This window comes from Aquarana catesbeiana, linkage group LG02, assembly GCF_042186555.1.
Source record: "Aquarana catesbeiana isolate 2022-GZ linkage group LG02, ASM4218655v1, whole genome shotgun sequence".
In the NCBI taxonomy this organism is placed as follows: domain Eukaryota; kingdom Metazoa; phylum Chordata; class Amphibia; order Anura; family Ranidae; genus Aquarana; species Aquarana catesbeiana.
This window is the reverse complement of record NC_133325.1, coordinates 473,097,553-473,124,771: the sequence shown is the minus strand read 5'-3', so window position 1 is coordinate 473,124,771 and position 27,219 is coordinate 473,097,553. Positions and strand designations below refer to the sequence as shown.

Genomic DNA, 27,219 nt, shown 5'->3' with positions numbered 1-27,219 from the left:
TAAAAGACATGATAAAATCAGGAGTCCTCATCTGTGGCATGTGTCCATCCTCAGCATGGTGGTAGAGAGCAGTGTAGAGCCGTCCAGCAGCTGTAAAGCTTTCTCATGCGTGTTGGAAAGAGGAGGCAGCAGGAAAGCCTGTATTCACTGCGGGACACACAAGGCTGATGGTGTCAGTGTAGAGAAGGGGGTGGTAACGCATTTTGGAGCATGTGTGGCTCCTTCGTCAGACCTACGAAGGAGCCTTGCATGCTCCGAAACGCATTAAGAAGCCACACATAATGCAAACACAATTTATTAAAATCACTGCAATTCTCACATAATGCACTCACATTCTTTAAAAAATAAACCAGCAGAAATCGTGCAATTCACAGCAAACTTCAACTCTGTAGATGAAACCATATAACCAGTGGTCACGGCGGACCCGAGGTGTGCAGTTGCTGGGCTATATTCCATGAATAAGTCTACCTATGACGAAACATGTCGGGGGCGTGGCTGTGAGACGTGACGTGAATGCTGTCAGCCACACAGGAAGATAGGAATACGAGCACACGGAGGAGCGGAGGTTTACCGAAGGAGGGGTGAGAATATAGCCCAGCAACTGCACCTCGGGTCCGCCGTGAATTGCAGTGATTTTAATAAATTGTGTTTGCTGGTTCACACTATTGGAGCATTTATTTTCTTTTATGCGGATCCATTGAATACTATCACCGTGGATATCGTATGTTTTATTTACCCTGGAGTGTGGTAAAGAAAGCGTTTTTTGCCTTGCATGAGAATGCTGGCAATATAAATCGGTGAGTGTATGTCTGGAGGGTGTGATTCACCAACACGGTGGTGAGGTGGAAGACACACGGGGACACTCATTAGTGGCCATCAATCACTGAGAAGATTTTTGTTTGGGACACTTGATTTATGGTTCGTCACCAATTTTATGTTATCACACACAGCTCGTTTGGAGGCTGTCTTCAAGTTTATGGACTTTTATGTGAAGTGTTGATTTTTACAGCATGGAGTGAAATATTTATACACATCTATTTTCACTATTTTTGTCATATATATATATATATATATATATATATATATATATATATATATATATATTAATCCACTGTCACTTTAATGAGGGTATTGCACTAAGGTGTTAAGATTACTAATGGAGGGTACCACCGCTATTGTATACTATTAGGTTGTATTTCAGTTGCCTTTGAGCGCCTCTTATTTATCCTACGTGTCTGTCTACCGTTTTTTGGTTACGTACCGACATTTAGGATTAAATTATTAGTTGATGCACATTTATTTTAAAGGGGCAGCTCGACACTATTTATTATTCACATATATATATTTTTTTGTAGTGGTTGCATTAATCAGCAATTTTGAGGTTCTATTGGGGTGTCAGTGGCGCGGTGGAGGTGTTCTCTGTGTGAAGGGCGTTATCATCTAGGATACCTAATTAACAACGCATCCCAGGAAGACCCAAAATATCCTATTATGCAAAAGCTGTGGCACATCATCTTAATATCTGCCTCCAGCAGCCTAATGATGCAGTGCATGGGCATCATTGGGGGCCCAGTTACATGAACCCAGAAGGAGGACAGCTGGCCTCCTAATGACATCACAGATGAAGATGGCGACATGGGACCTGGTACACAGCAGCGGCGCAGCAGATCCCATCAGAACACCACTAGATCACTGAACATGCATGTTTTGTGGACTACCAATCAAAAGAGGTATAGGGAAAGGCAAATAGAGAGGTGTCGGGGGGGGGGGGTGAAGTTCCTCTTCAGGTTCACAGCTCTGCCACACAATGGAGCTGTTTGGCAGGGAAGATAAGTAACAGTTAAGTAACACTTACAGGTCTTGTACCTTTCCCAGCCTGTGAAAGGAAAAGTGACAGCCTGACAATGTCATATCTCTGTTTTTCTTCCTATCAGCATGCTTCTTGCTAGCACATGGACATTGTGGCACAACCTTGTGCTGCGTCTCCCACATCTGAGCACTGCTGTACGGAAACTACAACAGTATGATATCAAGGCAAATTTGGGTACTTGCACTGCCTGCATTAAAAAAAAAAAGCATACATTTAAAGCAGACCTTGCAATGCAATCCAAGGTCCCCATTAACTGTTCTGGCCCCCTCCCCTGCATATATTGCCCCCTGATAGTCGGTCCAAAACTTAAATGTAAAGGTTTGTTTGTTTGTTTTTTTCTTTTCTTTTTTGCATCACCATCCTCTTGAGAAAATTGCACATTAATGATGATTCCATTTGTTTGGAATGAGCAGTGCAGGTTACTTGCCTCTGTGCACACTACAAATATCATAATCCGTCTTGGCAGTGAGCAAGAGAGAGTGGCTACGTTCCTACATACAGTGGAACCATGGAAAATGAATGTAGCCATCCTATAACTGGAAGTCAGATCACAGCTGCAAAAAGAGTTATATGGGGGAGACTGATAGCAATAGAAGGTACTTTGGAGTAAAGACTACAACCTTGAATATCATTTGTTTCTTTTAAACCAGAGTTGACTCAGCAACTGCAAGCTGCCCAGGCCTTGAAGCAGCAAACAGCTCCAAACCCATAACATTTCCACCACCATTCTTCACAGCTGGCTGTCATGTTGCTGCTTTGGCTTCAGTGCTTTCAGTTTCACTATCCACAGACAGGTATAAGGAAGAGGAATTCTGGCACTCATGTGAATGTTCTGTGTATCTGCCCCAAAAGGTTTAAAGCCAGCCTCAGTTGATCAACTAGCGTTTCCACACGTAGACCATCGGTGGCAGCCCCATACATCTCTCATGACATGGAGACTTTACGTGCCACCATTACTACACAGCAGACAGCTCTAGGCACCTGCATGCCAGCTTAGCTTAACTAATAAACTTCCAGGGTATATACCAGCCTCACTTCCTGCTCCAGTGCTCTATTGGCTCATTACTGTGGTGTGTTTATACCTTTGGGGGCAGATTAAGATCCTGTGGATCAGGGGTAGGCAACCTTTGAGTGGTGGAGATCTACCTGGACAACATGGAAGAGATCAAAGATCACCAGGGTGTGGCGACCTTTTTTTTTTTTTTTTTTCAAAGAATTCACTTAGTAAGCCCCCAATAAAAAGTAAAGACTGCATGAAGAAAACTAATAAAAATCTTAAAAAACGTAATGTCACTGTGGAAATATAAACTTAGCCTACCTTAAAATTTAGCTTTGGTGAGAAACTCAGCATTCACTTTCATTCACAATTTCTTTCATTTCTGGGGAGTACTTCGTCATCCCCACAAGGCTGATGCTGGAGTTCATCATGAAAGCAGAACATCTGGTACTGCAGGCTGATTTGTTTGATTAGTTTCAGGCCTGGCTATCTGCTGTGAATTCTGGCCAGTGTAAGTAGTATGTAGAGCAGTGTACAGAGGTCAGTAGTGTTTAGGGTAGAGTACAGAGGTCGGTAGTATGTAGGGCAATGTACAGAGGTCAGTGGGATTTAGGGCAATGTACAGAGGTCAGTAGTAGGTAGGGTAGCGTACAAAGGTCAGTAGTATGAAGAGCAGTGTATAGGGATCAGAAGAGCAGAGGACAGGGGTGAGCAGGTCAGCAGTTAACAGGGCAAAGAACAGGGGATCAGGAGGGCACAGTAACAGTACTGAGGGATCAGGAAGGTACGGTTCAGGGGGGTCAAGAGGGGTATGGTGTATAGGGGGGTCAGGAGGGCACGGTACTATGGGAGTTAGGAGGGCACATTGCTGAGGCAGTCAGGATGGTATGGTGCAGGGGTCAGAAGGGTATTGTACTGGGGGTTTAGGAGGGTATGGTGTTGGGTGGTCAGGAGGACACGGAACAGGGGGGGCTGGGGGGTCAGGAAGGCTTTCCTTATGCAGACTGGTGCAGGGAAGCTGCCATAGTAGAGCTGCAAGTTCTGGCGCTGATCCCTGCCAGTCCTCTTCTCACATGATATCACTTGCAATTGCCTTGGATCAGAGAGGAGGGTTGGTGGGAAAGCACGCACTGCACTCAGTGGAAGAGCTTGTGGTGCTTGAACAAGAGCCCAAACCTGCCCAAGCTATTTTGGAAGCTTTCCTGCCCTGCAGCCGCATGTATGCAAGGGGCAGGAGCTGCCTCTACAGCGTAGGATTGGCTGAGTGTGCGCTTGCACCACTCTGCAACTGTGGGGGGAAAGCCCAGAGTCAGCAATGCAGGGACGTGTTCGTGATCTATCCGCCACCCATCTGTGGTCGACGGGTAGATTGTGATCAACGGGTTGCCAATCCTCGTGGATGATTTAAAAAAAAATATTTTTTTGCATTGTTTCCAAATGAAATTATTTTACGCCGAGTAAATTGATACCCAACATGTCACGCTTCAAAATTGCACCCGCTCGTGGAATGGTGACAACCTTTTACCCTTAAAGATCACCATAGGCGATGTTTAAAAATTTCTACGGGTTACCGGTTTTGAGTTACAGAAGAGGTCTAGGGCTAGAATTATTGCTCTTGCTCTAATGATCGTGTGGTTTGAACATCGTTTTCATATACAGGCACTACTCACGTATGCGTTCGCTAATGCGTGCAAGCTCGCTGGGACAGGGCGCTTTAAAAATTTTATTTTTTTTTTCTCATTTATTTCACTGTTAATTTTTTATTTTGACACTGTCTTTAAAAAAAAATAATAATAATTTAGGTCACTTTTATTCCTATTACAAGGGATGTAAACGTCCCTTGTAATGGAAAAAAAAACATGACAGGACCTCAAAAAGACAAGGTCAAAAAGACATCAGATCTCATATTTATACTAAAATGCAATAAAAAAAAAAAAAAAAGAAAGTCACTTGAAAAAAAAAAAAAATTCTCCTTTAAGAGCTATGGGCGGAAGTGACGTTTGACGTCGCTTCCGCCCTCCCATGCTATGGAGCCGAGTGGGGGGCCATCTTCATCCATGGGGGAGGACGCGATTATCTCTGCTGCTACCAGCGGGGACGACCAGAGCGCAGCGAGAGGGGGATGGGCACCTCTCCCGACGTCGATAAAAGTGATCTTGTGGCGAATCTGCCGCGGAGACCTTTTTTATCTTAAAGAGGAACACACAGCGTTCCCGAAAATACCGGGGTTATGGCAGCCGACTGCTGCCATAACCCCGGTATTTAGCATCAAAGTACTGACGTACGGGTACGTCGTTTTGCGTGAAGTTGTTAAAAAAAACAAACCTTTGCAACCCCTTTAAAGGGCTTGTAGAGTCAGGTTTTTTATCTTAATGAATTTAAATTCATTAAGATAAAAAACCTTCTGTGTGCAACAGCCCCTCTCAACCCCCCTAATACTTACCTGAGCCCCATCTCTGTCCAGCGATGTCCATGAGTGTCTCGACTGTCCAAGACTCTCTCTCCTGATAGGCTGAGACACAGCGGCAGCACCATTGGCTCCCACTACTGACAATCAAAGTCAGCTAGCCAATCAGGAGAGAGAGGGGATGGGGATGGGGCCGGGCCACGACTCTGTGTCTGAATGGACACAGGGTGCTGTGGCTCGGCTCAGGTGCCCCCATAGCAAGCTGCTTGCTGTGGGGGTACTCAACAGGAGGGAGGAGCCAGGAGAGCCAAAGAGGGACCCGAGAAGAGGAGGATCCGGGCTGCTCTGTGCAAATCCACTGCACAGAGCAGGTAAGTATAACATGTTTGTTATTTTTATAGTGGAAAAAAACTAGACTTTACAATCACTTTAATCTTAAAGTATGTGTAAATGATCACCTTGTAATACAACCCATTCAGTTTAAAATAGAAATGAAAGGCAAAGCATTTGTGTGTGTGTGTATGTATATATATATATATATATATATATATATATATATATATATATATATATACAGTCCCTGACAAAAGTCTTGTCGCTTGTGTACAAATTGACCTGAAGTGCCGCTAAAATATATTTCTAATCAAGATTTTGTTACAAGAAATGGGTCATTTTAATCCCAACAGCTTTTGTAATAATGTTTCAGTGCAAAACGAAACTGACAAAAAGTATTCTAATATTCACAGCTTGGTAAAGCCCATTGAGTCAATTTTTACCAAGACATAAGTGTTGTCGCCTTGTTATATGAGCTTCACCTGTGACTAATAATGGATCAATTAGGTCTCAGGTGTGTATAAAAAGAACACCAGTACACTAGACCTTCTCAACTGCAACTAGACCTCTGCAAACATGCCTAAGATTCACCCGGAGACTAAAGTGTTGATTATCAAGAGGCTGAAGACCAGATCCACTGCTGATGTGGCAGACACCTTCAATGCGTCAAGTTCAGAGGATAAAAAAAAGATTTGAAGAGACTGGAGACGTTTTGGACAAGGCCAGGTCAGGCCGACCCCGCAAGACAACTGCTCGAGAGGACCGTTTGTTGGCTTGAAAATCCAAGGCCAGCCCATTTTCCGCTGCAGCAGAGCTCCACGAGACCTGGTCACCTGAGGTCCCTGTGTCAACCAGAACAGTCTGTCGGATTCTGTCTCGAAATGGCCTCCATGGTCAAATCAGTGCCCATAAGCCAGCACTAAACAAAAGACAATTGAAAAACCGTGTGGCATTTGGCAAGGGCCACAGCCTGCTAAAAGGATGGACTCTGGAAAAGTGGCAGAAGGTGCATTTTTCAGATGAATCTTCTGTTGAATTACACCACAGTCGCCGCAAATATTGCAGGAGACCTACTGGAACTCGCATGGAGCCGAGATTTACCCAGAAAACAGTGAAGTTTGGTGGAGGCAAAATCATGGTCTGGGGTTACATCCAGTATGGGGGTGTGCGAGGGATCTGCAGGGTGGAAGGCAACATCAATAGTTTAAAATACCAAGAAATCTTAGCTACCTCTTATATTCCCAATAAAAAAGGCCAAATTTTGCAGCAGGATGGTGCTCCATCGCATACTTCCATCTCCACATCAAAGTTCCTTAAGGCAAAGAAGATCAAGATGCTCCCGGATTGGCCAGCCCAGTCACCAGACATGAACATCATTGAGCATATGTGGTGTAGGATGAAAGATGAAGCATGGAAGACGAAACCAAAGAATATTGATGAACTCTGGGAGGCATGCAAGACTGTTTTCTTTGCTATTCCTGATGACTTCATCAATAAATTGTATTAATCCTTGCCAAACCGCATGGATGCTGTCCTTCAAGCTCATGGAAGTCATACAAGATATTAAATTTGGATCTCACAGCACCGCTACTTAATTTGCTGACATATTTTTGGTTTTTCAGTAAAGTTGTTCAATTTCTGTATAGGCGACAAAACTTTTGTCTTGCCAAAATTTGACCTGTCTGTCTTGATTAAATGATAAATCTTTTTTTAGTGAAACTAATTTATTTCAGTGCATTAAACATCATTTGGGAGGGCTTTAGCTTTTCATATGAGCTATTTCTAACACAAATTGATTAATTAAAAGTCAGGTTAATAGCAGGAGTTTCTACAAAATAGAGAAGCGACAAGACTTTTGTCAGGGACTGTGTGTATATGTGTGTATATATATATATATATATATATATATATATATATATATATATATATATATATATATATATATATATATATATATATATATATATATAATATAAAAACATTATAAATACCTTCCTTTTTTTTTTATATACACGATCATATCCCTCTCTTCTCTCAGATGCATATGAGCTAGGTAAGGAGAAACAGCAACACACTGGTCCTTCAAGTGATTGGCTGTGCGGTGTCAGGGCAAGTCTGATCATTGGAGTAGAGCAGGCTGAGTTCCCAGCACAGCTAGGCAACTGTGCTTTCACGCTTAAGTGTGGTCACTGGCAGGAAAACCAGGGATTTCACATGAGGGAAGCAATACAAAGAGAACAAGATACAATTTCATACAAGTACATGGTACAGCAGGCACATATCAGGAATACGAAATGTTGGGTTTAAACATTTTTTAAGCAAAAGCTCTTGCTAGAGTTGAAATGTAAAAAACATTCTTCTCCCTTTCTGGGAAATTAAATCTTTACATCTACATATAGTTCTAGAGCAGAGATTCAATATTGTATTTGGCCTCAGGCCCGAAATATTTCCATCCAAGCATGGTTCTGCTTATTTCTCCTACCTAATTCTTTTAATTGAAAACAAATTAGTTTAGCGTACTTTTAACTACTACTATAGGCATTGTGGAGAGTCAGCCTGGGGCAGGGTTAAGAAGGGGTTCATTGAAGAGGGCAGGTACTTCCCATTCAGACCTGCTTACTGCCAGCTGAGTTGAAAATGTCAGGGAGGAGAAGTGTGTTTAGAGAGATGGCTGTCTCCACATGTGTCAGCCCCTAACTTAATAGACCTATTAGATAAATTTGCAGTAGTCTCTGGACTTTTTGTTAATCATAACAAATCTAACGCGCTAAACGTTTCTTTAACACAAGCGGAATTTCTCCAAGCTAAGTCCTCATTACCATTCAACTGAGTATCGCACCATCTTCCATATTTGGGAATACAAATCACAAACTCATTTACAGATCTTTTTTCAACCAACTACTTACCGCTTCTAAAATCAATTACCGGTTTATTGAAGCAATGGTCTTCTCTTTCCTTGTCTTGGTTTGGGCGGATTAATGCCATTAGGATGTCAATTCTACCGAAATTCTTTTACCCATTTAGGGTACTCCCCATTCCAATATCTTCATACTTCTTATGTCTTACACAGTGCAGAATTATGTCATTTATTTGGGGCACCAATAAACCCCGTATCCCTAAATCTACATTGTTCCTAACTAAATTGAAGGGCGGATTAGGGTTACCAAATTTTTCTTCCTACTATTACGCAGCACAACTATCCCAATTGCCTAAATACCAATATGGAAACTCCTCTATGGGTTGCTGTCGAATCTGTTGATATTTACCCCATCTGTGTGGCTAACATGTTATGGCTCCAGCCTAAGAATAGAGTACATATATCTAATCCTATTACCAAGCATTGTTTGGCTATCTGGGACAAATTTAAAAGTTTGCACAATCTTTAGTCCTCACATTACCCCCTCCTTTCCTTCATTAAAAACCCAGCTTTCTACCCAGCTTGGAAATTCCCGATGTCACTCACAGCTTGGTCCTCTACTAACTTAATCAGATTGCATAATTTAGTTTCTAACAAATCATTATACACATTTTCCGAATTATGTGAAACCTTTGGACTTCCCAGAACTGAACTATTTTGATACCTACAAATTAAAAATTTTTATACACCCTTCATTAGGATAGGTTCTCCACTCAACCAGATGTCGCCGTTTGAGCGCATTTGTAAGAGCGCCTGATTTCACTCCTATATCGACACATTAATATTGCCTCTAATGAAACACTACCCTCAAATACTGTCAAATGGTCGCAAGATATGGATCACACTTTTGACATAGAAGAGTGGTCTAATATCTGGTTAGCTACTACAACTTCTTCCCCGAATTGCTTTGCATTAGAAACCAACTTTAAAGTTTTGGCATGTTGGTATTTAGTACCGGCTAGAATAGCAAAATTTGTTCCATCCTATTCAGATTCATGTTTCCGGGGATGTCCAACGCCTGGTACACACTTTCATATCTGGTGGCTAGCCGATAGCCCAAGAATTTTGGAAGAAAATATTTGAGATGGCCTCCAAAGCTCTGGGCACCTCCTATTCTTCCAGACCCTGCAATGGCTCTTTTGAATCTCAAACCATCGGACCTAACGCAAACTCAATTCAAATTATTCATTCACCTTGCCATTGCAGTTAAACAAACTATAGCCAAAGCATGGAAATCCCAAACTTTGGTAGTGGCTAAGGCTAAACATAGAATGAACAGAGCCCTTATCTTTGCCAAAATGACGGCTATAGAAAATAATAATATAAATACATTTTGCAAGATTTGGCAACCTTGGGTCAAATATTACTTACCAACTGACTTTGACCAATCCTTACTATTACCTTGCTAAGTTTACTCTTCTTCCTTCCATTCCATGTCATTAGACATATGCACTGCCCGGGTGGGGGCCACACCACCACCACGAGAGAATTTCTCTCTCTCTCTCTCTCTCTCTCTCCCTCTCCCTCTCCCTCCCTCCCTCTCTCTCTCTCTCTCTCTCTCTCTCTCTCTCTCTCTCTCTCTCCCTCTCCCTCTCCCTCTCCCTCTCCCTCTCCCTCTCCCTCTCCCTCTCCCTCCCTCCCCATATTGACTTACTGACATTAAATTAGAGGTGAATGATACTTACTTTACATTTTTTTCTCATATGTAGATTAAAGCTTGTGTTGCTCAATTTTGGTTCTATTAATAGTATCTTTCCCTTGTTTCTCCTTTCCTTTTTTTTCTTCTTTTTTCTTTCCATCCTATTATCCTCATACATGAGATCATTTACCAGTATTGATACTTCAGTCATACATTGTTCATTTTTCTTATAATATCACCTTTTTTTTGTGTATAGACTATATTTACTCTATACGTGAAGAAAACACGAGTTATTGTTTATTTACCTTGATCACTCTAAGATTCGTCAAACATTCCCTCTATTCTGTAAATTGATAATTCATTATCTTAAGATCATGCCCCCATTCGTCCACAGTTTGATCCCATTTGGGGTGGTCTGGAGGCATGACTCAACTGATGTGCAGATAACTGAAGGAATTTTATTCATTTTTTTTTCTTCATTTTTATTTTTATACTTCTTAGAGCAGGGGTCTCAAACTAGTGGCCCTCCAGCTGTTGCAAAACCACAAGTCCCATGAGGCATTGCAAGGCTGAAAGTTACAAGCATGACTCCCACAGGCAGAGGCATAATGGGACTTGTAGTTTAGCAACAGCTGGAGGGCCGCCAGTTTGAGACCCCTGTCTTAGAGTCTTATACTAATTCTAATATTAGGATCGCGTTTGTTCTTGATTCTTTTTCAACTTCTTTTACATATATTTAAGCCCTTTCTTGTATTATCTAAATGAGATGGTATCATCAATTGTATGACAATGTTTCTTAATTTCCGAATCTTATGTACATGTCAATATAATGTTATATTCTTCCTTTTATTGTAAATTCAATAAACATATTGAACAAGAGAGATGGCTGTTGAGCTATCAAAGCTGAGAGGAGCTTGAAGCTGGAAGGACCCCTGTTACCTATGACTGGATCCTGCTGGATCAGCTTGCCTGAACTGGGACTTTGCTATGTTATATGCTGTGGCTGGGAGGCTGAGCATTATTTATCCGGTTCAATACAGGGCATTTTCACCCCCTTCCTTCCCAGGCCAATTTTTAGTTTTCAGCGCTGTTGCACTTTAAACGACAATTGCGCGGTCATGCGACGTTGTACCCAAAAAAAATTGACGTCCTTTTTTCCCCACAAATAGAGCTTTCTTTTGGTGGTATTTGATCACCTCTGCGGTTTTCATTTTTTGTGCTATAAACAAAAGAAGAGCGACAATTTTGAAAAAAACACAATATTTTTTACTTTTTGCTATAATAAATATCCCAATTTTTAAAAAAAAAAACAAATTTTTTCCTCAGTTTCGGCTGATACGTATTCTTCTACATATTTTTGGTCAAAAAAATCGCAATAAGCGTATATTGATTGGTTTGCACAAAAGTTATAGCGTCTACAAAATACGAGATAGATTTTTTGGCATTTTTAAAAAAAAATTATTTATTTATTTTTTTTACTAGTAATAGCGGCGATCGCGATTTTTTTTCATGACTGCCACATTATGGCGGACACATCGGACACTTTTGACACATTTTTGGGACCATTCACATTTATACAGCGATCAATGCTATAAAATTGCATTGATTACTGTGTAAATGTGACAGGCAGTGAAGGGGTTAACCACTAGGGGGACACAAGGGGTTAAATATGTTTCCTAAGGGAGTGTTTCTAACTGTAGGGGGCGGGGATGTACAAGGGGAGGAGACCGATCAGTGTTCCGCTGTACTAGGAACACAGATCTCTCTCCTCACAACTGACAGGACGTGGATCTGTGTGTTTACACACACAGATCCACGGTCCGGCCCGGTTAACGGGCAATCGCGGGTGCCCGGCGGACATCGCGGCCGCCGGGCACACGCACCGGGTCCCGAGCAACGCGGAGGGCGCGCGCCCCCGCCCCCTAGACGGCCGGAAATCCCAGGCCGTCATATGACGTCCACCCAGGATGGGAGATCCCATCTGTGGACGTCATATTACTATGGCTGGGTAGGGAAGTGGTTAAACAGACTTTCTTATACTGCTAACAAGAGTTTTGTGTTGTTTGAACTGCCTATAAAGACAAAGCTTGTCAAATTTCTGTTGCTTTTTACTGACTAAAGCCTTTTAAGTTGACTGAATTGTCTGATCCGGCTTGTCACACCCTGACCCCTTACAGCATGTTACTTGGAAATAAATGCGAGTATTGGCAGAGTTTTGCAGTGTTTTGGCAGAATATTGCACAAATATTATTTGTGCAGTTATTGTGCAGATTATTGGCAGTGAGAAGCACTGTGGGCACTAAACATCCAGCCCACAGCGCTGCTGCAATCTCTCCCCCTCTCCCCTCGCACTGTACCGATTGGAACACTGAGGGGAGGGAGGAACCGGCATCATGACGTGGCGCCAGTTTGTTTACAAGTGATCGCTCCGTCATTTGACGGAACGATCACGTGGTAAGCGGCCACGATCAGCGGCTATTTACCGTGATCCGTGATGCGCCGGTCCTCCGGACACGGATGTTTCCAGGTGCGCAGCCCAGGGGGCGCGCGGGTGCAACATTCTGGAATGACGTCCACCCAGAATAAGCCGACCGCGCTGTAGCCATCTTTTGGCTATGGCTCGGTCGGCAAGTGGTTAAAGTGTGTGTATGTATGTGTAACTAAACTAGTACACTAATTTTTTTTTTTTTTTACCCTCACATATTATATCTTTTCATGTGACAACACTGAAGAAATGACACTTTGATATAATGTAAAGTAGTAAGTGTACAGCTTGTATAAAATGTAAATTTGCTGTCCCCTTAAAATAACTACACACAGCCATTAATGTCTAAACCGCTGGCAAGAAAAGTGTGTACACCCCTGAGTGAAAATGTCCAAATTGGGCTCAAAGTTTCAATATTTTGTGTGGCCACCATTATTTTCCAGCACTGCCTTAAAGGGGTTGTAAACCCTTGCAGGAACTGAGCATGTGCAGGGAGACATGACATAACGTGCTGTGATCTGGGGGCGGGGCTCGGTGTCAGGGGCGATGAGAGCCGTGAGAGCTGCACGCTCTGGAGGTCAGCGTCCTAAAAGCCCGGGGTGAGAGACTGTGGCCGTCAATCGCTTTTCCCCCTCCTCCTCCCCCCCAGCCATAGGCGGGCTCGTCGGCCGGCTGACCAGAGTGAGCGGGGGAAGCCGCCCGACGAACACCGGGGATCGGTGCCGTCCTTTGTGCGGCTGGCTCAGCAGACGGAAGGGAGACATACCTCACCAACCTCCAGCGCCTCTGGTCTCCCCCCCCCCCCCCCGAGGTTGTCACCACAGGACTCCTCGGAATCCGCTCCTCCTCTGCATTACTCGCGCTGTGATAATCTGAGGGACTACGACAGCGCAGACAGGACTGCCTGGCAATCTGACAGTGCGGGGAGAGGATTCACCCCCGCCTCCCCCCCCCCCTTTTCTACTCCTCTACGCTGAACACGGCATTGGCGTTGGTAAAGGTCCCTCCCCGGCACGTGGATATCGTCCCTGCAAGAGGTCCTCTGGAGCCCACCTGGAGTCAGGTAGGATCAGCCTGGCTGACATCAATGCCACATGAACTGGTCTAACGGCTATATTAAAATTATGTGTGGAAGAAAAGCCAACTAAAACATTGCAAAGGGTACAAGAAGAGGTGTAAACATTATACCATTGCTGTGATTAGAGTGGACATTCTGTAATTAAAGTGGGGGTATGCTACTTACCTGATATCGCTAAGAAGGTGCTCGGTTAGCCCGAGCGACTCTAAATCATAAGCACCCCCCAAGGACATAATATTTTTGCATTTCTCTCAAAGGTGGACCTAAGTTGGGTCTAAGGGAGACCGCGGTCGGAGACGTTTGGGCTCCCGCCCCAACGATAGAGCATTGTTAAAAGCCGGGTTAGATCAGTTAATTTAATCTGAACAACACGTTGGGTGCACTATCGTGCCCTCTCTAAAGTGAGGGCCTCCGGGTTGGGTATCCACCCCTGTGTTAAAGTCCCTGCACGGGTAGAAGCGGAGCCTTGAGCCAGACTGTAACAACAGGTGGTGGGACCTAACTAGGTCAATCAAGGCTCAGGCGGCCAGGGGGGAGCGGGGTTGAACATGAGAGGGCGCCCCCAAAGATCGACGGACCCCAATAAATCAAGAGACAGTCTGAACTCGAGTACTATTCAAATGTTTCTGAAAAGCCCAAGCACGGATAATAAACAACAAGAGCCAAAGGAAGCTAAAGATAGAAAAAAGGCTGTTACCAAAAGCAAAGGAGCCCAGGGGGGTGCAGCTACCACTGGGACATTTGCGGAAGGATTTCCAGCTTTAAATATGGAGGTAGATCCGACAAGAGAGGCGCTCCCCACAAAAATGGAGATTCAAGATATGTTTGAAAAGCTAGAAAAAGTAATTAAAGCAGAAATCTTGAATGTAAGAACTGACATGGGACACCTCCTAGCAAGAGTGGAGGAGATGGAGAGGGGGGTGGAACAGCAAGGTGGAGAAATAGCCATGTTAAAAAAACAAGTAAAAACACTACAGAGGGGACACAGAGAGCTGCTTTATAAGATGGAAGAACAAGAAAACCAAAACAGACGACAAAATTTAAGAATTAGATCACTGCCTGAGCACAGAGATGAGGACCTGTTTTTAGTCTGTAAAGAGCTTTTCAATCCCCTCTTGGGAAGAAACCCGGATAGTGAACTGAAAATCGACCGTGTCCACAGGATCAGGAAACCTCATAACCTAAGAGGAGATGCACCCAGAGATATCATTGTGAAATTTCATCAATTTGAGGACAAAGCCAATATCTGGAGTAAACGAAGAGGGGCCCGGCCGGTCAAATTCAACAATCAAGAGATACAGATTTTTTCTGATTTATCCGCCGGTACATTGGCAAGAAGGAGACAGCTGAAGCCACTGCTGGACTTACTAAGAGATGCAAACCTAAAGTATAGATGGGGGTTCCCGTTGTCCCTGAACGTAGCAAAAGAGGGCAGGACTTGTAATTTGAGACAAATGGAGGACTTACAGGACTTCTGTGAGAAACTAGAAATTGGGGTCCCTATCATTCCTGAAAGTGTCTTCCCGTAGTGTACTTGGGGGGGGAGGGGGAGGTGGTGAGTGTGGGGGGTTTGGCTGGGGGGGCGGGGGAGGGAAAAAGAGGGAGGAAACAGGCGCAAGTTATAAAGGTTTGAGTAGTCACTGCAGCCGCCTTTCACCGGGACCCACCCCAGGGCACATCGGTCGCAGAGTGGGCGCTCAGAGATGGCCGCCCTGCGATCCATTTGCCTAGTAATGGCGGGGGGCGGGAGGGGGGGTGGGGGGGAGGGAGGGAGATGTGGAGGGGGGATGGGGAGGTGGGGACAGGAGGGGGGGTTGGGGGGAGGAGGGGGGGCTAGGGGGGGTGTCGCCCTGTGCAGACAGAATACTCATAGAGCTCGCTTTTTTTCCACAAAGTTGCAAATAAGGCACAAGGTTTTGGTCAAATGGACTTTTTATGTTTAACATACAATGTTAGGGGCCTAAACTCCCCTAACAAGAGACATAAACTACTAAGAGAGCTGTACCATCACAGAGCAGAGGTAGTTTTTTTACAGGAAACCCATTTTTCGTGGGATGCAAATATAAAACTCTATTCTAAATACCTCCCATCTTGGTTCTACAGTGATTCTCCAACAAAGCGAGCAAAGGGGGTGGCAATTGGTTTCGGGAAAAATGTTAATTTCCGCTTGATAGATAGGAAGAGTGACCCTGAGGGGCGATTCCTGTTTTTGAAAATCAGGATAGGAGTGAGAATCCTCACCCTTGCCAACATCTACTGCCCGAACAGAGACCCATCAAAATTTTTGATGAGGGTCCTGAATGAGTTACTGGAATTTAGAGAAGGGGAGGTGATCGCAGCAGGGGACTTCAATTTCTGTTTTGACCCACCACTAGATAGCTCATCAAATGCACGGGGGATGAGTAAAGACACCCTGCGAAGAGTTGGGAAAAAACTGCATGAATGTCAGTTATTAGACATGTGGAGGATTCAGCATGCGGGGGTCAGGGATTATTCCTTTTTCTCCCCCGTGCATAACACACATTCCAGATTGGACTATCTCCTGGTGGATCATCGATTGGTGGATTCAGTAGTAGAGACCAAGATCGGGATCCGATCACTGTCAGACCACGCCCCCGTTACGATGAAATTAAAACTAAAAGAAGTGCATAAACCTCCGTTTACTTGGCGCCTAAATGAGAACCTAATTAAAGACCCCAAAAACGTAGAAAGAATCCAGCAGGATATAGATGATTTTTTCCTAACCAATGATACGGGTGAAACACGGGGGACGATGGTATGGGAAACCTTTAAGGCGTACATAAGAGGGATACTGATCTCGATAGGCGCAGGGCAGAAAAAAGAAAGAATAAAAAGAAAAAAAGCTCTCATTGCAGAAATTTTTAGGATAGAGCAGTTACACAAAGCCTATAGAGGCCTAGATAAGACACTACTGATGCAACTAACCACCAAGAGAGACGAATTAAGGGACTTAATGGAACAGGAGACGCAACACATAACGAACAGATATACAAGAGAAAAATTCAAGTGGGGTAATAAAGTAGGAAAACACCTGGCCAAAATTTTGAGGAAAAAACGGGACATAAATTTTATAGATAAGATTCAAAATAAAAATGGAGTATTGAAATACGCCTCGGGAGAAATTGGAGAAGAATTTAGGCATTACTTCACATCCCTATACTCAGTGAGTAAAACAGGTTGCAGCAGAGGGAGTAATAAAAGAGCAGAGGCCTTCCTTACAGAGGCAGGGCTTAATAAACTGTCCGAAATGGACTCAAAAGACCTGGACAGACCCATAACAGAGGAAGAAATTCGTCTCGCCCTGAGATCTACTCCCTCTGGGAGAAGCCCAGGCCCAGACGGCTTTACAGCTGCCTTCTTCAAAACATTTGGAGAAACGCTGATCCCGAGGATGTGTAGGCTTTGGAATGAGCTTGGATCCCAGGGCGAGATGAGTGAAGGTGCCCTGCTGGCGGCAGTGACCCCGATCCCTAAGGAGGGCAAGGACCGCACCTTCTGCTCCAGTTATAGACCTATAGCGCTTATAAATGCAGACATTAAACTGTACGCAAAAGTGCTCGCATCCAGATTTAAGGGGAGAATGGCGCATCTGGTCAACCCGGACCAGGTGGGCTTTGTCCCCGGGAGAGAGAGCAGAGATAATGGGGTGCGGTCCTTGCTCCTGGTAGAGGCCTTTAAGAGCAACTGAACCCCAGGTCTATTCCTGTCAATTGATGCCGAAAAGGCCTTTGACAGGGTAGACTGGGGTTTCATGTTCAAAACGTTGGAAGCGATGGGGGTGGGAGAAAAAATGTTAAAATGGATTAAAGCTCTATACGACCACCCCTCCGCTTTTGTTAAAGTTAACAACACCCCCTCAGCTCAGTTTTAAATGAAAAACGGCACTAGACAGGGCTGTCCGTTGTCCCCCCTCTTATTTGTGTTGACATTAGAGCCTTTGCTAGCTACCCTCCGAAAAAATCCGGACATTAAGGGGTGTACAGTAGGGAAAGAGGAACACAAACTGGCTGCATATGCCGACGATGTCTTCTTATACATCACAAACCCGAGGATTTTGATCCCTAATGTATTATCGGTTGTTAAGAAATATAGTGAGTTATCAAATTATAAGATCAACCTGGGAAAATCTGAAGCTTTGAATGTCAACATGGAAAAGAAGGACGAGATCTGGATTAGGGACACTTTCCAGTAAGGGACAATATCCAATACTTGGGGGTTAAGTTGTCGAACTCTGTGCAGAGGACATACGCCCTGAACTTTGTGCCTCTGCTGGACGAAGTCCGAACAGAAGCTAAGAGGATGGGTCACTGCCCGATCTCATGGATAGGGCGAATCAATTCAGTGAAAATGGTGCTGGCCCCAAAAGTATTTTATAAGATGCAAATGTTGCCTATCCCATTGCCTCAAATTTACTTTAAAAAGTTAACACAAATAATAAAGGGATTTATCTGGAAGAATAAGAAATCTAGAGTTGCACACAAAGAATTATGTAGAGGGAAAGCACAAGGGGGGCTGGCCCTCCCCGACTTCAAAAAATATCATAACGCAATAGTAATCGCACGGGCAGTTGATTGGGTCAAGGGAGAGACCACCAAAAGGTAGGTCAACCTGGAGATAGGTTTAAGTGGAGCACGTTTGAACAATGTACTTTGGAATCCCCCTCGTTGTAGAACACTAGGTCCAAACACACACACTATTACACAACACACTTTTAAAATTTGGGATTGGATGCACACATTAAATGGGTGGGAGTACAATTCACCATTGATTTTTTTAAAAACAACGAGCTGTTCCCCCCGGGGATGGAGGAAGTGGGGGGTAACTGGATTTTAAACAACAAAACACAAGTTAAAGATATTATGAAGAAAGGGAAAATAGGCACTTACGAGCACTTCGACTCACGTAGAGAGCTAATGAGACTCAATGGATGGCGATACGCCCAACTCTCGCACTTTGTTAAAAGTCTCCCGGCTCCGATAAGGGAAGAAAACAATCTATTACCAATAGAGAAGATATTTAACAGCAATAAGCTGAAAGGATATATGTCGGCCATATATAAAATATTATCGATAAGGGAGGAGTTGGAAACGCCGCCATTCATTAAGAAATGGGAGAAGGACTTAGGGGTACCATTAGAAGAAAATGCAAAGGGCAACATATTAACAGCTACACACAGCACGGCAACTGACATAAAAACGATAGAGTCAAACTATAAATGCCTATCCAGATGGTACGCCACGCCCGTAAAGATCAATAAATACCAACCAGAGAGGTCGCCTAATTGTTGGAGGGGATGTGAGATGCCGGGATCCATGGCTCATATTTGGTGGAGCTGCCCAGTGGTCAAAAAGTTTTGGGAGAAAGTAATTCAAATAATTAAGATGATAACGGGTAAATCAATACCATATGACCCATGGATATGTTTGTTCCACAGCTCGGAAGGAGGCAATCGGGAGTACAATATGTCTATAATCCCAGTACTATTAAATATAGCAAAAAGTGAAATTCCCAAGAATTGGCAGAATACTGAAGGCCCCAAGGTCAGGGACTGGTTGCTCAAAATACAGGAAATACATATTCTAGAGAAAGGGGAGAAAGACGGGTTATTTAATGATGATGCGTCGAGGGGAGGAAGATGGGCAATTTGGACGACCTTTAGGAATTCGCTCTCTTATGCCGAACTGACGATGAAGTAATCTGACCCCAAGGGGTAATCCAGTAGTTTCACCCTAGTAAAGGAAACAGCAACAGATGTCTGCGGGGGAGAAGGGGGGAGGGGTACGGGGAGGGGAGGGTGGGTAGTGGGGAGGTTTCTGAGAGATGATGTTGGGATAATTGAATGTTTTTGTCTATTTTTTTTTGGCTACTCTCTCACGCTTTGTATGGCCTTGTGAAAAATCTAAATAAAGATTAAAAAAAAAAAAAGTAAACCCTTGCCGTTTTTCACCTTAATGAATTCTATGCATTAAGGTGAAAAACATTTTTTAATGCAGCAGCGCCCCCGAGCCCCCCTTATACTTACCTGAGCCTCAAAATTTGCGCAACAGCTCCGGCCGGTGTCTCGTGTCCTGATTGGATAGATTGATAGCAGCGCAGCCATTGGCTCTCGATGCTGTCAATCAAATCCTATGACGCGGGGGCGGGGCCAAGTCATACATTCGGTGGCCAAAGAAGCCGAATGAAGGACTTGGGAGCGTGCCCGCAAGGTAACCCCCCGGTAGAGGGGGGGTTCTTCTCCTAGGGAGTTATCTGATGTGGGGAGGAGCTGCGAGAGCCGCCGGGGGGACCCCAGAAGACGAGGTTCGGGGCCACTCTGTGCAAAACAAGCTGCACAGTGGAGGTAAGTATGATGTGTTTGTTATTTTAAAAAAACAAAAAAACTAACCCTTACAATCACTTTAACCCTCTTGGGCATGAAGTTCACCAGAGCTTCTCAGGTTGCCACTGGAGTACTCTTCCACTCCTCCATGACGACATCATGGAGCTGATGGATGTTGGAGACCTTGGGCTCCTCCACCTTCTATTTGAGGACGCCCCGCAGGTGCACAATAGGGGTCTGGAGACATGCTTGGCCAGTCCATCACCTTTACCCTCAGCTTCTTTAGCAAGGCAGTGGTTACCTTGGAGTTGTATTTGGGGTCATTATCATGTTGGAATACTGCCCTGCTGCCCAGTCTCTGAAGGGGGGTGTCATGCTCTGCTTCCGTATGTTATAGTACATGTTGGCATTCATGATGCCCTCAATGAACTGTAGCTCCCCAGTGGCGGCAGCACTCATGCAACCCCAGACCATGACACTCCCACCACCATGCTTGACTGTAGGCAAGACACACTTGTCTTTTTTACTCAAAAGACACTTGTCTTTGCACTCCTCACCTGGTTGCCACCACACACGCTTGACACCATCTGAACCAAATAAGTTTATCTTGGTCTCATCAGACCACAGGACATGGTTCCAGTAATTCATGTCCTTAGTCAGCTTATCATTAAGTAAACTGTTTGCAGGCTTTCTTGTGCATCATCTTTAGAAGAGGCGTCCTTCTGGGATGACAGCCATCCAGACCAATTTGATTGATGCAGTGTGCGGTGTATGGTCTGAGCATTGACAGGCTGACTCCCCAACCTCTGCAGCAATGCTGGCAGCACTCATGCATCTATTTCCCAAAGACAACCTCTGGATATGACGCTGAGCATGTGCACTCAGTTCCTTTGGTTGACCATGGCGAGGCCTGTTCTGAGTAGAAACTGTCCTGTTAAACCGCTGTATGGTCTTGTGCTACAGATCAGTTTCAGGGTCTTGGCAATCATATAGCCTTGGCCATCTTTATGTAGAGCAACAATTCTTTTTTTCAGATCCTCAGAGAGTTCTTTGCCATGAGGTGCCATGTTGAATTTCCAGTGACCAGTATTAGAGAGTGAGAACAATAACACCAAATTTAACACACCTGCTCCCAATTCACACCTGAGACCTTGTAACACTAACAAGTCACATGGTACCAGGGAGAGAAAATGGCTAATTGGGCCAAATTTGGACATTTTCACTTAGGAGTGTACACGCTTTTGTTGGCAGCGGGTTAGACATTGAGGGGACAGCAAATTTACACTGTTATACAAGCTGTACACTCACTACTTTACATTGTAGCAAAGTGTAATTTCTTCAGTGTTGTCACATGAAAATTATATTTTATATATATATATATATATATATATATATATATATATATATATATATATATGTATATAAAATATGCCAGGCTGCAGTTGCTGTCATCACAATCATGCAATACAGCTAGGTCATCTTCCTATCCCAGCCTGTGATTGGACAGTGAAGGAGCAACAGACTGATGAATTTAGCTCTCTCCACCTGTCAGCTTGTTCCTTGTTAGTATATAGATTTATATATAGTATATAGATTTAAATACGTTCATATGTGTTATTTTAATCTGTCTGGAGTTAAGCTTTAAAGCTGAACTCTGGCCTTAACTTCAGTCTTGCACAATTATATAGGCTTCTTTACTTTACTGAAGATTTCTTACTCTGATTTTATTGCACTCTCTGAGCTTCTCATAAAACCTGCCTCATTTCCTGGCTTGAAGACATCCGGGTTCATTTACCCATTTCCTCAGCCTGACTTGCCCCAGCCCTTTCATTCACTAGCTTTCAGTTTGTTCAGTCATAGGCTCAGCAGCACATGTGGGAACAGACTGACATCCGCTCATTAAGGTATTATGATATTTGCATTACTCCTCCCAAGAGACAGCCTGTTTGCTTGCATCAAGGCCGAGGGCTCTTGAAAGGTATGCAGAGTCAGGGTGCTGTGATGTTTTCAGGAAGTTCTGTACAGCACTGTTCTAGGCCCTCCCAATAACCACCATCTGCATTGCATAGGGAAGCACAGAGACCCAGTGATGTAAGATAAGGTGTGTAATGAAAACAGATTCTATATAACAATTTCTTTATGATGACAAAAGTGGGGGTGGGGTAGCAAAAGCAGAATATAAGCAAAATAATTTTCAGCTTTATATTGCAATCTACATTCAATACTTTGTGTAAAGTTCAGCTTTATAAGAGTTTGCATCTATTTAGTTTTTTTCTTTAAAGGAAGTTTATTATATTGGTCTTTACTGTGAAACAGACATGGTCCACACTTTCTTCGGCTTTAACTTTTTGTTAGAAAAGGGTGTATTTCTGATACGATTTTCTCTATTAGCCGGAGGTTCCACATGTATCAATATTTATGATATTCCTTTGTTTTTCTCAGTTAAATTATGCATCCCACCCCTGATGACTGGCAAGAAGCCAAGAAACGCGTCGGGTTCGCAAACTAAGGATGCCCTATCAAGCCTAAATCATATCCCTGACATTTATCAATTTTTTATCGAGTTTTCTCATTTCATGCGATTTTGTGATTTTGATTGGCGATTTTAATTCATGTATTTCTGTTATGAATTGCATATATGTATGTCCATTGATTTGTTTACACTACTGAGTCTTCAATGTTTGTTACTGCTAAATATGCTTATATATCAATTCATGCGACTATGTCTGTATCTATACTACTTTATTGGTACTGTATGCATCAAAATCATGGACTTGACTATAAATTAAATCCAATCATTTTACCTACTCACATGTATTCATTATTATACTTTCAATTGACATGCTTCATTTAAAGTCCCACTTCCCCTCTTTTTTTCTTTTATATATGAACACGGGATGGAAGCATGCCATTGATATTTAGTTATGCGACTGGTCACTTTCTTTTGTTTTTCTTTTGTGTATTTCAATGTTTCTCATACTATTATGTATACCAGGGGTTGGCAACTTCGACACTCCAGCTTATGTGAAGCTACAAATCCCATAAGACATTGCAATACTCTGATAGCCACAGACATGACTCTCAGATACATGATGGGATTTGTGGGTTCACCACAGCTGGAGTGCAAAGTTACCTACCCCTTTGATACTAACCCATGTGGTATTTCAGTTAAGGTTGTGACCATTGGTCTCCTCCTTCTCTGTTTGCAGATTTATATCGGAGCCATTATTCCTTTAGGAGCGGCAGAAAAAGATGGACGACTTCGTGCTGCAGACGAGCTAATCTGTATTGATGGTGTGCCTGTGAAGGGAAAGTCCCACAAGCAGGTCCTGGATTTAATGACAAATGCTGCTCGTAATGGTCACGTGTTGCTTACCGTGAGAAGACAGATCTTCTACTCAGGTTAGACTCTTGGTATACTGTTCAGTGTGAAGACTATTTGCAAACATTATGGCTTATTTAATTTCTGTTGTGTGCGCTTTCTGAATGTTATCTCATCAGTAGTGGTGAAGCTTACGAAATGATTAGCCCCACTTTTATGTAGTTTATATAGGTATCACAAATTACTGAGCAAAGAAGTCACCAAAACAAAAGTCATGCATTTCAGTGTGGTTTTGTAAGACATCCACAGGATACTTGGTGTCTTCTACAACCGCTGGCAAAAATTATGGAATCACCAGGCCCTGAGGATGTTGCTTCAGTTGTTTATTGTTGTAGAAAAAAAACAGATCACAGACATGGCCAAAAACTAAAGGCATTTCAAATGGCAACTTTCTGGCTTTAAGAAACACTAAAAGAAATCAAGAAAAATAATTGTGGTGGCTAGTAACAGATTTATAGAACAAGCACAGGGAATAAATTATGGAATCACTCAATTCTGAGGAAAAAATTATGGAATCATGAAAAACAACCAAACAAAATAACACTCCAACACATCACTAGTACTTTGTTGCACCACCTCTGGCTTTTATAACTGCTTGCAGTCTCTGAGGCATTGACTTAATGAGTGATAAACAGTACTCTTCATTAATCTGGCTCCAGCCTTCTCTGATTGCTGTTGCCAAATCATCTTTGCAGGTTGGAGCCTTGTCATGGCCCATTTTCTTTAACTTCCACCACAGATTTTCAATTGGATTGAGATCCGGACTGTTTGCAGGCCATGACATTGACCTTATGTGTCTTTCTTCAAGGAATTTTTTCACAGTTTTTGCTCTATGGCAAGATGCATTATCATCTTGATAAATGATTTCATCATCCCCAAACATCCTTTCAATAGATGGGATAAGAAAAGTGTCCAAAATTTCTATGTAAACCTGTGCATTTATTGAAGATTTAATGACAGCCATCTCCCCAGTGCCTTTACCTGACATGCAGCCCCATATCATAATTGACTGTGGAAATTTGCATGTTTTCTTCAGACAGTGGTCTGCATAAATCTCATTGGAACGGCACCAAACAAAAGTTCCAGCATAATCACCTTGCCCAATGCAGATTCGAGATTCATCACTGAATATGACTTTCATCCAATCATCCACAGTCCACGATTGCCTTTCCTTAGCCCATTGTAACCTTGTTTTTTTGTGTTTAGGTGTTAGAGATGGCTTTCTTTTAGCTTTTCTGTATGTAAATCCCATTTCCTTTAGGCGGTTTCTTACAGTTCGCTCACAGATGTTGACTCCAGTTTCCTCCCATTTGTTCCTCATTTGTTTTGTTGTACATTTTCTGTTTTCAAGGCATATTGCTTTAAGTTTTCTGTCTTGAGGCTTTGATGTCTTCCTTGGTCTACCAGTATGCTTGCACTTAACCACCTTCCCATGTTGTTTGTATTTGGTCCATGTTTTAGACACAGCCGACTGTGAACAACCAACATCTTGTGCAACACTGCGTGATGATTTACCCTCTTTACCTACATACTAACAAGCAGATTTAATCTGATGCAGGTGTTAGTGTTTGTAATGAAAATTTACAGGGCGATTCCATAATTTTTTCCTCAGAATTGAGTGATTCCATAATTTATTCCCTGTGCTTGTTCTATAAATCTAACTGTTACTGGCCACCACAATAATTTTTCTTGATTTCTTTTAGTGTTTCTTAAAGCCAGAAAGTTGCCATTTGAAATGCCTTTAGTTTTTGGCCATGTCTGTGATCTGCTTTTTTTCTACAACAATAAAGAACTGAAGGAACATCCTCAGGGACTGGTGATTCCATAATTTTTGCCAGGGGTTATATGTTTTAAAAAGCAATAAAGAGATTATAGATGGGTAAAGACATTTTCTCCATCAAGATTAAAGTAGATCTAAACTCAATAACTAAATTATCATTAACTTTAATGAATGCAGCCCCCAGCTTCCCAGTTAGTGCAGGCCACCTGGTCAGATCCAGCAATCTTCACTGTGCTGCCCCATCATTTCAAAATCTTCTGAAAATGTCCTTGACAGGTCCTCCTCTTCTTTCCTGTGAGAGCTGTACTCATAGCAGCTTTCAGTGATCCTACAGAGTATGACTTTTGTCTTGGGAATGAATGGGGCCACCCCATGCATGCACAAGCTGAAGAGGACCCGGGAAAGATGTTCTCAGAAGCAAGGTGGGTGCCACACAGTGAAGATTACTGGATCGAGGATGAAGGTGAGTATTGGACCAGGTGCGTTGCACTCACCATCAGAGGCTCCATGCATTATGGCCTGGTTCACGCTAGTGTGATTTATGATGCAACGTGAATGGAAATAGCATTGTTTTCAATGGTATAGAAACATGGATGCGCCCTTGGGACTTTAAATGAGGTGTGCACAATTGGCCGATAAAATTGACAAATGTAAATACAGTAAAATATTTATTACCGAAAGTCACACATTAAAAAGTAACATAAACAAAGGCAAAGCCGATACAATATTGCACATAGTTAAAGATTGCATTGCATTTAAATTACATGAGTATACATGACATCTATAACACCGATGCGTTTCGCAAGATGTGGCTCGCTCTTCAGGGGTGGATGCATATGGGATATATTTGAAAATGAATGATCAAAAAGTAATGTAACACATGAATAAATGATGGACAAATTGTAAGAGGGGCCTCACAGAAAAAAACTCCCCATACTCACCAATCGGCAAAGCCTAGGTGCCTGTGGCTATGTTCACCGAGGATGGCAGCAATGCTTGGGAAGGGAGCTGAGGAAGCGGTGCCAACCAAAAAACCCAGCCAAGGAACAATGGGAAGGCGGACATGGCATGGGTAGAAATGAGTGACCTTGGAGATCCTAAATAAATCCGTTCAGGTGTCGGCTAAAATAAAATGTGATATGTATATAATTAAACATTGCTAAATTAGCAAAATAGTAACAGAGTATATAATAGAATGCATGTATAAACTAACCTGTTGCAATGGTAAGACGGATAAGGCCAAGGAGAAATGTGTGCAATACTGCAGATATGTGAAAAGGGATGATGGAAAAGGCAATCCCTAAAAGGAAAAGGAGAAAACGTGAAAGAGTGTGAATATAAGAAACATTAAAAAAACATGAACAAGCACAGAGAAGTGCTCAATGTGGAGGATAAAGATGTGTACCTGTGTAGGATCAATGGCTTGCTGCAGCAAAATGAGCTGTCCCATGCGAGGTGAAAGAGTGAAATGAAAAATCCCAGTCATGTGTCCTCTCCCATTTATAACCCCACAAGGTCTCCAGTGGACTCCGTCCCTAGATAATCCGTTCAGGTGTCAACTAAAGTATAATAGGTGTATGAACAAACATTGCTAAATTAGCAAAATGATCATGGAATGCGTGTATAAACCAACCTGTTGCAATAAGGCAGATAATGAGGCCAGGGAAGAGTGTGTACAAGACTGCAGATATGAGATGTCTAAAAAAGCAATCCCTAATGGAAAAGTGAAAATATGAAAAAGTGTGAATATTAGAAACATATCCAGGCACATTGGAGTGCTTGGTTTGAAAGGTACCTGGGCGGGATCAGTAGCCTGTAGCAGCAAAATGAGCTGTCCTATGTGAAGTAAAACAGTAAAAAATATAATTAAAAATTAAATAAAAAATGCCAGCCTTGTGTGCCTCCCCATTGATATCCCCGCAGGGGCTCCAGCCAATGGTGGCCATTCATATCGGTGCAGCACAACTGCGATGTGAGTTTGGGGAGGGGTC

General features: G+C 43.0%; 1 protein-coding gene across 3 annotated transcripts in view; it reads left to right on the top strand.

Annotated features, from left to right (window-relative positions):
* The window catches only part of MAGI3 (membrane associated guanylate kinase, WW and PDZ domain containing 3), a 548,042-nt gene that overhangs the window by 422,890 nt on the left and 97,933 nt on the right, over positions 1 to 27,219 (top strand). For all 3 annotated transcript variants that reach the window (XM_073615714.1, XM_073615713.1, XM_073615715.1), the window contains exon 14: positions 23,276 to 23,468. In XM_073615714.1, the coding sequence (XP_073471815.1) occupies positions 23,276 to 23,468 (193 nt within the window). The remainder of the gene's footprint in view (positions 1 to 23,275; positions 23,469 to 27,219) is intronic.